Genomic DNA, 12,183 nt, shown 5'->3' with positions numbered 1-12,183 from the left:
TCAAGACAAACTGCAAAGTTTAAAAGACAGGGCCAAATTCTGCTCACAGCTACACCCTCTCTAAGGCAACAGGGTTGCATTTGTGTTTGGATTGTTAAACCCTCTTTAAACATCCAGGGGCAAACTGTGATTAGCTGCATTTCGTTAGCAGTAGATCAGCATGTGACTAAGGACAACATCACTCACCGGCCCCCAGTGCTCACCCCCCAGTGACACTGCTGTCCTGTGACCGGGCCACCCTGGTGCTCCTGCTTCTCCCTCAGCCACCAATCTGGCACTTCAAACCCCCTGTTCCCAGCCTGGCTTCTTTTCCACGTAACTTGAAAGTAACTTCAAAGCAAGGGCTCTTATAGAGTCATAGAACCACAGCATGGCTGGGTTGGAGGTGACTCCAAATCCCCTCCAGTCCCACCCTTGCTATGGGCTGGCAGTCCCCACCAGCTTAGGCTGCCCGTCCATGGCCTCGGACACCTCCAGGAATGGGGCACCCAGAGATCTGGGCAGCAGTGCCAACACCTCACAGCCCTCTGGGGAGAGAATTTCCACCTGACATCCAACCTGCATCTCCCCTCCTTTAGTTTAAAGCCATCCCTCCTTGCCCTATTGCTATCTGCCCTGTTAAAAGTTGCCCCCCCTCTTGTTCTAAACTCCCTGTAGGTACTGGAGTCCCTTAGCACACAGGGCTTCTCCCCCACCCCCCGAGAGCTGTCAAACATCCCTCCTCACTGCCCTGTGATGTGCCAGGTATTTCAGCTGCGCTCGACCAAGGGTTATTAACACACTTCAGCAATTAATACGCAGTAAGTGGAAGCAGTCTGAAGCAGGTTAAAGCGAGTTGTTCTGCAAAGGGAGATGTGGCTGCTTCAGGTGCTTTTCAGCAAAAACATCACTTGCAACACACAGGTTTTAAGAAACTTTTGATGCCCAGAGCAGATACTGCTACTCAGTGAGACCACCACCTTCAAGAGCCCTTTCCTTGGAGGCAGAACAAAAAGCTGAATGGGCACCATACACAACACAACAGCAGCCACAAAGAATCACCCTGTTGTGCTACTGTCATAGCAATAATAAGGAAAAGGAAAAAGAGAACTTGCTCTGAAGTGAGCAAGAGAGACGGACCCCACAGTGACCCTCCCCAGTGGCTATGCTCAGCCAGTGCCTGGGGGGCTGCAGGCTCTGCTGGGTCCTGGTACCACTAAGCAGCCCAACCCAATGCTAAATCATCCTTTTAACAGAGCCGGGCCTGTTTATTATTACCTCTTGTAGCCCACAGGGCTATAGGAAAATTCCTGTTGTCTTTATCTAGTTCTACCTGTTCTTACACAGTAACAAGTTTGGGTTGCAAACAACTGATCCAACCGACAGTCCTTGGGGCAGCACCTTCAGCCGAAAGGAACAAACACAGCCCACAGCCTCAGCTTCTCTCTGTGGAAAGAGCTTCACTTTCTCAGACTAGAAGGATCGGAGTGCTTGGGAAATTTCTGAAATGGACCAGATACAAAACATCAAGTACTGCTCCCAACAATTCCTCCCACTGACACAGTCTGATCGGTTCTGCTCCCCTCGGGAAATCACTTTCCACCTGTCAGTGAGGATATAGCAGAGATGGACCCAGTCTCAGATACCTCAGCTGACCCCACCCATCATCAGTCAGCCCTTTGTGAGCCCAGACAGGGAAATGTCACTGGCAGAAGCTGCTCAGAAGAAGTAACCCCCATCAGCCAGTGGTTAACCCCAGCAGAAGGGACTGGGTTTGGGTTCAGCCTCCAGCTGCAGCCCCGAGGGTTTGAACCCCACTGTCTGCACAGCCACGCAGTTGCAGAGATGCAGGCTCTGGCTGCAGCCTAAGCATGGCACAGAAATGGATTTCATCCAGTGAATTCCTAACTAGGGAATAAAAAAGGAAATATTGTGAATGAATATCAGCCAGTCCTAGTGGACCATAATGAGTCTGCTTACAGAGCCTAGAAAGACCTCTTTACATGACAGTTTCTTTTCTGTAGTTAATTAGAAAAGCTCAGGCCAGAAATCCATACCTACATGCAACATCTGTAATTCATGATGTCTTGGAGAGGTTGTGAACTTTGATGATTTCATGACAAATCTGCTGATACTCGTAGTGCTGTTACCAGTTCATTTTGTTGCCTTTTTAAACCCTGACTTCCAGTAATCATGTGATCACATTAAAGTTTTTTCTAAATAAAAATCTCTCTCCTTCAGGCTTTTTGCAGTATGCCCCAGAACAAAACCTCAGTAGGCTTACAAATGGAGAGACAGACATGAAAATAACCTCCCAAATCAGTCCTGTGGTTGGCAGGACCATGGCTGGTGATGCTGGGGCTGGTCAGCATTGGGATCCAATAGTGACAGGACAAAGAGGGATGGCATAAACCAAAAGAGGAGAGTTTTAGCTTCGATGTTAAGAAGAAACATTTTACTCAGAGGGCAGTGAGGCCCTGGGACTGCTGCCCAGAGAGGTTGGGGGTGCCCAAACCCTGCAGGTGCCCAAGAACATGGAGTGGGTCCTGGGCACACTAAGTTGCTGGGGGGCATCCAGGCCATGGTGGGGATTTGGAACTCGATGGTCTTTAAGGTCTCCTCCAACCTCAGCCATTCTGTGGTTCTATGATTTCTGCATCTCAGCTCTTTGTCAGCAGCCAGCTTTCCCACAATACGTTCAGAAGACAGCTCGACTGAAAGGGACACACCGTGATGCCTTGGATGGCAGTTAGCACGTACAGGCTGCTGGCCCTTAGGGGTTTGGGGATTTTCCTTCCCTGTAGAAAATGCCTGCTGCAAGAAGAACATACCTCTTACAAAACAAACTGCTGCTTCAGCTTTGCTACATCGATGGCTCCATCCATCTTGTTTTACTTCAGGGTCTGTGACCAGACTCTCTTCAAAGCTGACACTTCCATGTTTTCCCCTCAAATACTGTATGGCGCCCACACGTGAAGTTTATGTCAGCTTCCTGAGAATAGCGCACTTGATTCACTGCAAGCCTCTGCTGCTGGGTTTGAGCAGAATGGCACTCATCACTGACACTCAGGGAGGATCTGTTGCCACACCTTGCATCTACGGCACGGAAATGAGAAGCGGGAGAGCAAAGTGCTGCTCACCGCGTATCGGTGTGCTGAGCTTTGTCTCACACAACCTCTGCATCAGCTCCAGCTGGAGGCTTGTTGGGGCAGTCCTGCCCTTGGACAGATGCCACCCCTGGGGCTCTCATGGGATCTGTAGCCATGGCTGTACAACAAGTAATTTTATGCAACTCTTAGAAAAATTTGCCTACCTGGAGTGTCTAGTCACCCACGCAAACCACTGGTGGAGATGTGACTTATAGCAATGCATTTTTACCCCAGTTTGAAACAAGATCAAACAAATTGCACTGTGCCAGCAGAAGCCATGTCTGTGCTAGAGCCAGAACTGTGCTTGTGGCCAAAGCCCAAGTGCAGCTGAGTCCTAGAAAGGCACAGAAAGGAAGCTACAACTTCATCTGGACCTGAAGGGTTTATAACCGTGACAGTGAGTCCTTCTCCTGTGAGGTCCTACTGTAGCTTTAGGGTTAACCTCTGCCCATTAAATCAGTGCTTGCTGCTCAGATTTTCAGCACAGAACAAAATCATTTTAGGATGAACTGGAAAAAAAAAAAAAAATCTGGGTCAGTCCTGGGAGAAGCCAGAGCTCAGTGGAAAGGTAAAGACAAGGACTGTGTTTGGATGAGGGACGCCACACTGTAAGGGGAAGCCTTTCGTGGGAGAGGAGCCTTGGAAGTAGAGTGTATTTTACCTATTCTTGAATAAAAAGTCAAACAAACACATCACAAGGCCACCGCCTGGCCCCTGCATCTCCCTGTGGGTTCTTGCACTTGCACGTCTCAGTAGGGTTGGGTTTGTTCCTTGCGCTTTGGATTGTGGATGGTTCCTTTCTCCTACAGAAGAAACAACTGCTCTACAAAGAGCCCCAGGGGGCAGTGGACGAAGCTGTGGGCAGAGGATCGTGTTGGGAGACATCTCCCCCTTGACCTGAGCGTGACTTCTCACTGACATTTGTGTAGAGCCCATCCCCGCCATATCAGATCCTCTCTGCCTGTGAACTCCTCTGTCCAAAGGACCCCAGGCAGCTCCCCTGGGTGATGTGAACCCACATCCAATACTGGCCATGTGCTGCCTGAGGTCAAGTCATAAAACGAACAATCCAAAATTGCCCTGAAAGGCAGATGTACTAATTAGAGAAACTTGGGTGGCAATTCTGAGTATGATGCTTTTAATAACTGCAGGGATGTTGAGAAGCAAATAAATTACATGATGAAAGTCTACCAGGCTGTAGAACTCAGATATGTAATAAGTAAGACTGGCACCAGGTCTGATGTTCTGCCCCTGGGCTTGGCATTCTCTTGGATTGCCTTTCCAGATGAGAAGCAGCTGGAGCTTCCTGTCCTGCTGACTGCTTGACAGAAAGGGATTTCTCAACAGCATCCTGGGAAATCATCCCGGAGAGGCTGGAATTAGAGAGGAAGAACTCACCGGGGACAGGCAGAGAAAAGGTGGAATGGCTTTGAACTAGAAGAGATTTAGGTTAGATTTTAGGAAGAAATGTTTTGCTCAGGGGCTGGACCTCTCCTAAACGTGAACCCCTGGACATGTGCAGATCCCTTCAGTTGTGAGACAGCAGAGACTGCTGACGAGGAGCAATGCAGAGTGTCTGCCTGCCCTAGGAAGGAGGACAGCTCGGCTGCGTCCCGCCTAGAAGAGCTTCCACTCTTGCACAGGCTGCTACATGTCCCAAACAAGCCACACACAGTTATTTTCAATGGCAATTAAAGGCTAGTTCTTGTTTCAAGGGCTGGAGAAAGAAATTGCAGGAAGAGCTGCCCTGACCAGCATGCCAATTCACTTCTGTTTCTCCTGGCCTGACATCCTCCTGGAATAATACATGAAGCTTGTAGCCATTGCGTAAGGAGCTGGGAGCAGCACTTGCTTTAGGAATAATCAGCCCAGCAGGAGGAAAGTTTCTCCCTGCCAGTCTCAGATCCTTCACTGACCCTGCCTCAGCACAATAATAGTGCACTTTGTCAATTTTGCAAAGAGCCTCACTGGGATTTGCACTGCTTTGTTCTAGCTCCTGAGTGGTTCTATTATGATTTTTCCAAAGACCTCCGGTAAGGGTTAAACAACCTCACATTAAGTGCAAATCTGGGACTAAATTTCCTATTCAGCACATAACAAAGCAACTGCTGTTCACCCAATTCCCATAAGACAAAGGGACCACACACAACTACACTGCCCCCAGCCCTCTCAGGGTACTGCTATCTTCTTAGAGACAGGGAGGAAAATACAGGAGGGGCTGGTGGAAAATCACCACCCCAAAGCACTCTATGGACTGAACTGAAGCACCAGCAGAGCATCCTGCAGCAGCTCAGCTGCCATCCCTATGGGGCTACGATGGGCAGAGAACGGCCATCCCTCCACTCCCCTGCATGGCTGAATTGCAACCCACTGAGTCACAGCCCCACAGAACACTTGCCTGCTTCATTCCTTAGCTGCTTTCCTTCTCCACAGGCTCCCTGTTAAGTGAATTTTGCTTGTGTCAATTCGATGCCCATAAATCACCCCACACAGCTAATAAATTAAATGTCTTACTGACCCTGCATCTGGAATGGGAGGAGTTGGGCACAAGAGTAGTTGTGTGACCATCACCACAAAGGAACTGCCAGCCTCGTCCCATCCCATCCACTACCACATGATTAATGATGGGTGCAAAGTAGGGCAGGCTGAAAGGAAGAACAAAGTGTGACTGATGTTCCCAAGCACAGAGTTAAGACAGTCAAATGCTGCCATGACTGGAGCTGCACAGAACACCATGCGCCAGCACTGCTCATGGCATCAATCATAGATTTTTGGCACAGTTGAGGTCGGAGGGGACCTTAAAGACCATCGGGTTCCAACACTCCTCCATGGGATGTATGCTCCCCATCAGGTCAGGCTGCCCAGGGCCCCATCCAAGCTGGCAGAGAGGGAACACAAACATGTTGTTGGCCGAGTGAGCAAACATATGGGGCTCTTTTGCAATCAATAATGATAGTACAAGGGGTGTGTGAACTTCCTGCACACTGCTCTGCAGTTCATTCTGAACTCACCAATGCAATTAGAGTGTCTTTTATGCAAGAGCTGAAATTCACCTAGATTGATTTTAAGAAGTATAATTTCCTCTTCAGAGCTGCTGGAAATTAATCATCACTTCTCCAGGCCCCATCTGGAATTCACTCTGTCAGCACAGCTATAGTGGTGGCATCTAAGAGAAATGCATGGTTGTTGACTTTGCTCAAGTATTTCCTATACTTAGGCTGAGAAATATCCCAAATATGCAGCAAAGGCAACTATCCCAGCACGGTGCATGCTGATTTTGTCTCTAGTGAAAGCCATCATGCAGCCAATAATCCCAGCTCTCCTCTTGCTCATAGTAATTTTCACGGAGGCAAGTGTATCAACTTAATAGAATGATCTGTAATTTTTAGGAAGTAAAAATGGCAGAAGAAATTAACAGAATGCTTTTTAAATAAATTGAAGAAATACACTCAACAAGTTACAATTTTAAGAAGCTGCATTCACACATAAAAATGTCCATTTGTACATGCAGTCACCTCGTTCCCTATTTTCATGGTTACCTGCCCAATTCATGTGTGCAGACATAGAATTTGGGCAGCTCAGAAAGCAGTGAATGTTTCTGCTGTGACAGAATTATCTGGACTCCAATAAATCTGTTCTTTCCTGCCACCAAACTCAATGAAAATCAGTAGATGGAGTAAGACAAAGAAAAACAAGGAATTGGCAGTTTCATTGTCTATGGGGACACCACTGAAGTGACTAACAGCTAGAAGACCAGAATGCTCCAGAAAGAAAACTGTTTTGTTTATTAAAACAATTAAAATAGCTTAAAAGGAAGAGTGCTTTAGTAGGTAGGTGTGAATGAACTGCCCTTCTCTAAACTGAGGTGTGGCTGCTCCAGAGGTTTTCCCAGCATTTTGGTGCCTTTTGATGTAAACCACAGAAACTAAACTATATGAATTAAAATCAGAGCTCCTTAAAATTCATCAGTGCCAGAATTACTCTTGGGAGCTGACCTATCCCTAGAATACCCCCAGGTGTACAGTCACAAAGGAACTCACATGAAAGTTTGAATGAGTCTTTGTTGACTTCTTCCACTCAGTGCTGACCTATTTCCAGCTATCAGTAGCTTTCAGCATTTTTTTTTTACAAGAATCTATATGAATTCTCCATTCTTACATATTTAATGAATTTAAACCAACTGACAGTAAGCTTCCTTTCCTCAGTTACCATCTGCAGGCTCACAAAAAGTCATGCAAGTCTCCTCAGAATCTGCAGAGTTAATTCTCATCCCTTCATTGCTTTTCTTGGGAAAAGCCAGGATTTACTCCAGCATATTTTTGTTCCAGACAATAAAAGTTAGTTCTGCCATAGAAAGTAGTATACTGGAAGTACTCTATTGGCGCCATCCAATTAAAGCTAACAGCATCCCTAGGAGATAAATAAACCCAGCTAATTATGTCTATTGATAACAGGAGAAAATGGAATAAAAGGTGAAGTATCTCACTCAAGACTACAGAATGAGAGAGCAGCAGAACCAACAACAAACACTACAGACTCCTGTTATGCTGTTTCCAGATTTTGGTTGGGAGAAGGGAAAAAAGGCTCCTAAAATCTTCCTCTTGCTAACTTTCTGCTTCTCTTTAGAGCAATAATGGATGGAAATTGGTTGGATATTAGGAAAAAATTCTTCTCAGAAAGAGTGGTGATGCATTGGCACAGGCTCCCCAGGGAGGTGGTGGGGTCACCATCCCTGGAGGTCTTTGAGGAAAGGGTGGATGTGATACTTAGGGACATGGTCAGTGGGCAATATTGGTGGTAGGCAAATGGCTGGACTGGATGATCTTACAGGTCTTTTCCAACCTAATGACTCTATGACTCTAAGAAATCAGTTGAAAATATCTAGTCTTAGAATTCCAGTTTTGCAAATAAACCCTCCAGTGAGGAAAAAGAGATAACTAGCTGGGCTCTGGGATGATCATATAAAGGATGGCAAAATAGATGTGTAGAAGATGGAGTTATGGACAATCCCAATAGGATAAAGGAGGTTTTGAATTTCCTTTGCAAAAGAAAAGCCACAAACCTGGGAGATGTGTGGAGCCATAGAGAAAAAAAAGGCAGGGTTACTGCACCAAGAAGGAAACTGCCACAAAAGACTGAGTTTTAAAAGTCCTCGCTTTTATCTACAGAGCTTTGGGGTAAGAATGGAGCAAGATGGAGTAATAAGCATAGGTGCTAATTGCACAGGGCATCTCCAAGGAGCTTTAGATTAAAGACTCCAGCACCTCGGGGAGTAAAGGAATCTGTTGATCTTGGAGACAGTAGGTGGGGAGGCAGCTGCACCCTTTGTTACCAACCTGCCTCCCTTCCCCATCTGATCATGTAAATGAGGGCTACAACTGCTGGAGTTTACAGCATGCAACATCTGAGCTGGGATCTCAGGAGAGACAGGGATGGATTTATTTACATGTTCCAAGTTATCTCTGCAAACCATCTGACAGGGGCCCCCTTGCATTTGTAGTGCGCTGATGAAAGTAAAAACATTGTGCCTGGATATTTCTGTTCACGCTTTTAGCGCTGAAGACATAAAGGCCAGGTCCACCACCTGTGTACACCTTAGTGCTTGTACCGGTTATAGTCATTCCTATGAAGCCTATCACACCCCTGACAATGAATACATCTGCTTTTTTTTTTTTTGGGGGGGGGGGGGGGAGGGGAGCAAAGCAGGTTCTGACTCACTCTGAGGGTCAGCCCAAGCATCATTAATCCCACAAAGAGCCAAGAGAAAGGTAGATGGGGGGACTTCCTATCCCTTTGCTTTCCTCTGCCAACAGCAAAGGGGAACAATGAGGAACAAAGCTGCAAGCGTTCCAGGGGAAGAAATACTGCAGCACTGTCAACACCGAACCTACCTGGTGTAACATCCCAATGCTGTCCCTGCACTGCTGCATCCAGAGAAAATTCAGCAGAAGAAAATAGGCTGTAACCCTGACATGGGAGCTGTCTGGCTGCAGGCATCACCTGCCCATCCCAAAATCCTGGAAGTACCTGATTTTCTGCAGGGTGACAGTGGTCTAAAACGGCTGAATTCACCATGATTCATATGCTCCTGCATGACTGACATTACACCTACAGCAGCAACAACAGAGTGTTTTTGGAGCAGGCTCTTATAGAATAAGCAGTCCTCATTTCCATCCGCGCACCCATCCATCCATCAAGCACTCAATCCCTTAATACTGGGGATGAGGGGGGGGGGGGGGGGGGGGGAAGGAAACATCAGATGAACCATCCCGCGAATCAACCTCTGGAGCTATTTGTAACAAATGTGCTGGCAGGTGTGTAATTAATTGCCTTCTTACTGTTATCAGCTGGCACTCACCTACAGCCCTGTGAATTGCAGCTCTGCAGCAAGACCCAGCTCTGCTCACCAATAAAATAACTTCTGCTGCAGAGCAGTTGCAACCTTGTCTGCCATATCTGCTGCACAGAGTATTAGTGCTGACTCAGAGGATATACTGTGTTGCAAAAACATAGCCTATCTGTTCCTTTTCCAGAGCAGTTGCTCTTTGGTATGACTGCAGAGGATTTTGCTTTCAATAATATCCTTCCTTTGAAATAAAAAATATTCACACCAACACACCAGCAGAAGTTCTAGAAATTCTGAAAATTTGAGATGTTCAGTACAGTGTTTCACATCTCAGCTCCTGATGGATGATACTTAAAATACCTGCTCAACAAAATATTTTCAGATTGCAACTTCCCACCGCGGCATGGGATGCAAACAAAGGCTGAAAATCAGAAATGCTGGCAGACCCACAGCTGCATTTTCTTATCAGCTATCCTAATATCCCCATGCTCACATCTGTGGGCAAATGTATTTCCAGACAAATGGTCCTCCATAAGGCAATTCGCGAAGGACTGAACCAGAGAACAAATAAAATGATTTGAGGTCCCACCATTTCTGCAGTGCAATTCCTGGCTTTTGAATGTGGAAGGCTCATTGAAAGAGCAACAGAGACAGGTGAGGAATCAGCCAAATGCCCTTGGCATGTGCTATGGAACGATGATTCAGAGAGCTCCCAGTGGGGCTGCCCTGCCTGCAGCAGGTATTGCCAAAACTGTACGCTGCTATCAGCATTGTGGTGCTGAGCAAAGCAAACAGCTCCTGCAATGTCACAACAGGAAGGCTCTGTGCCCTGTACGTCTGTCCTCAGAGCTCTGTGGCCCTAAGCTGGCCCAGAGCAGGGAGCAAAATGAGGGTCAGTGTGCAGTGGGCTCCTAAAAAGATGAAGCTGTGTCCAGTGCACAGCAGAGCAGAGGGATTTGCAGCCACAGGAAGACTGCTAAGACAAATGTTGACTGGAAAATTTTATGGCTCCTAATAACATTGGCAGTCGTATAAGCCCAAGGAGAAAAAAAAAGGGTAATGAAACCTCCTGGTTCAGCGCATGTGCTGGTGTCCTCTAGGGACAACAGAAGATTTTTTCTTCCCATATACAGTAATGCTTAGGTAGCTGGGTGCATTCTGCCAGGTTTCTCCATCCACAGAAATACCATGCATCAGCAGGTGATGGTAAAATCAGATACTGCGCTGGACTAGCCATTGGCTTGGTTTGGTAAGACCATAGAAGATATAAGCCAAGCAGTAGTATAGTAACAAAATAAAGGGAGTGTTGGAGGTGAATCTAGCCCTGGGATCCTAAAGAATCAACAGGGATGCTCTCCAAGGACCAAGAGAGGAACAGATCAGACACAGAGAAAGAACAGGTGTAGGCAAAATCACCATGCTTTGACTCGTGCAGCATATCCCATCCTGTTGCACAGCCAGGCCAAGTAATGCTTCAGTGGGATTGATTTTCAGTGCTCCAAAATAGAGTTATCTCAAGTGGACTTAATGGCCAATTCTCCTAATTGCCAGTTTGGTTTGACCTGGGGCCTCTTTCAGCTCACTGATCATGATTTCAGTATTCCTCTGAAACAGTTCTCATTTTCCTAGCTCTCATTTTCCTAGGTGTTCGTTTTGGTATTTCTGATATTTTTTCTTGCAAATATATTTCTGGTATTTTTTCTTGCAAAACCAGCCTCGTGCAAGGGCACTTGTTCTTCTCTAACTCCCCTAGGAATACTTTCTTCCCCCCTGCATCCTAATACCACATTTGACTTGCTCCGGTCCCCATAACCCACAGTTTTGCCATTGGTACACTCACGTACTTTTTTTGTTATCTCCAAATTAAACACTCCTTGTTTATAGCTGGTTAGTTATCAATCCCTGAATGCCTGAATTTACATTCTGTACTCCCGGTGTCATCCTCTGCTCCTGAAGGTCACTGTGCCCTCTCTGCAGGATGCCCTAACCCTCTTCCTCTTTTGGTGATGGGAGTGAGCAGCTGATTCTATCAGCGCACACATTTTTTGGTCATTTGGAAAATACTGAATAAGATTGGGCCCCAAAATGATTCTGGAAAAATTCTTCTACTGACCCCCTTCTTGTAGTCCTTCAGCTTTCAGCTTTACCTATGAGGTGAGTTCTGCTGCTTCTGTTCTCCTTTCTGCTTCAAGTGAATTCTCATGTCCAGACAGCATCTCATTTTCACAAGGCCTCAGACATTGCTACATGCATGTTGATGGTTATTCTTTCCTGCTGTGTTGCTTAGAGATGGGCCTGTAGAGGGGAACGGAGTCCATCAGATACATGCATCAAACCCTATCTATTAGAATGATGTGGAAACTCCATTCCCTCCAGGATATCTGTATGAATGGCAAGAGAAGAAAGTGCCACATGAAACCTCTCTGCTATCATTCATGTGCATGGATCAACAGATATTGTTTTCCTTCCCAGTAATTAATTTCAGTGTATTATTAATTGTAGTAACCAGCAATTTTTAATGACACAGTGAGCCTCATCAAAGCCCCAGCGCTTGGTTGTTGCAATTAAAGTAACTGTGGCATCCCCTGAGCAGCGGAATGGTCCCCCCGTATCTTTCTGCTCTGCACAGCGCCAGCACCCAGGCCTGGAAGGTGATGAGGAGATCAGGGGCTGCAGATTTCCTACGGGATGTTGAGGAAAGCTCTCTTT

The 12,183-nt window shown here is 46.5% G+C and overlaps 2 protein-coding genes across 12 annotated transcripts in view; one reads left to right on the top strand and one right to left on the bottom strand.

Moving 5' to 3' along the window:
• GRHL3 (grainyhead like transcription factor 3) overlaps nt 1–12,183 on the bottom strand; it is a 119,102-nt gene that overhangs the window by 24,764 nt on the left and 82,155 nt on the right. For 8 of the 11 annotated variants that reach the window (XM_046903613.1, XM_004947905.5, XM_046903612.1 and 5 more), the window contains one exon: nt 11,622–11,769. The exons of 2 other annotated variants lie outside the window; for them this stretch is intronic. Coding sequence is in view for 3 of the 9 variants with exons in the window: in XM_004947905.5 (XP_004947962.1) it covers nt 11,622–11,695 (74 nt within the window). In the remaining 6 variants the exon portion in view is untranslated. Of the gene's footprint in view, nt 1–11,587; nt 11,770–12,183 lie in introns of all 11 variants that reach the window. One more of the 11 variants, XM_046903614.1, reaches the window with a different exon arrangement.
• Nucleotides 1–12,183, top strand: part of IFNLR1 (interferon lambda receptor 1) — a 70,402-nt gene that overhangs the window by 39,748 nt on the left and 18,471 nt on the right. The gene's annotated exons all lie outside the window — the stretch shown is intronic.

Source organism: Gallus gallus, chromosome 23 (assembly GCF_016699485.2).
Source record: "Gallus gallus isolate bGalGal1 chromosome 23, bGalGal1.mat.broiler.GRCg7b, whole genome shotgun sequence".
Classification (NCBI taxonomy): domain Eukaryota; kingdom Metazoa; phylum Chordata; class Aves; order Galliformes; family Phasianidae; genus Gallus; species Gallus gallus.
This window is presented reverse-complemented; position numbering and strand designations above follow the sequence as displayed.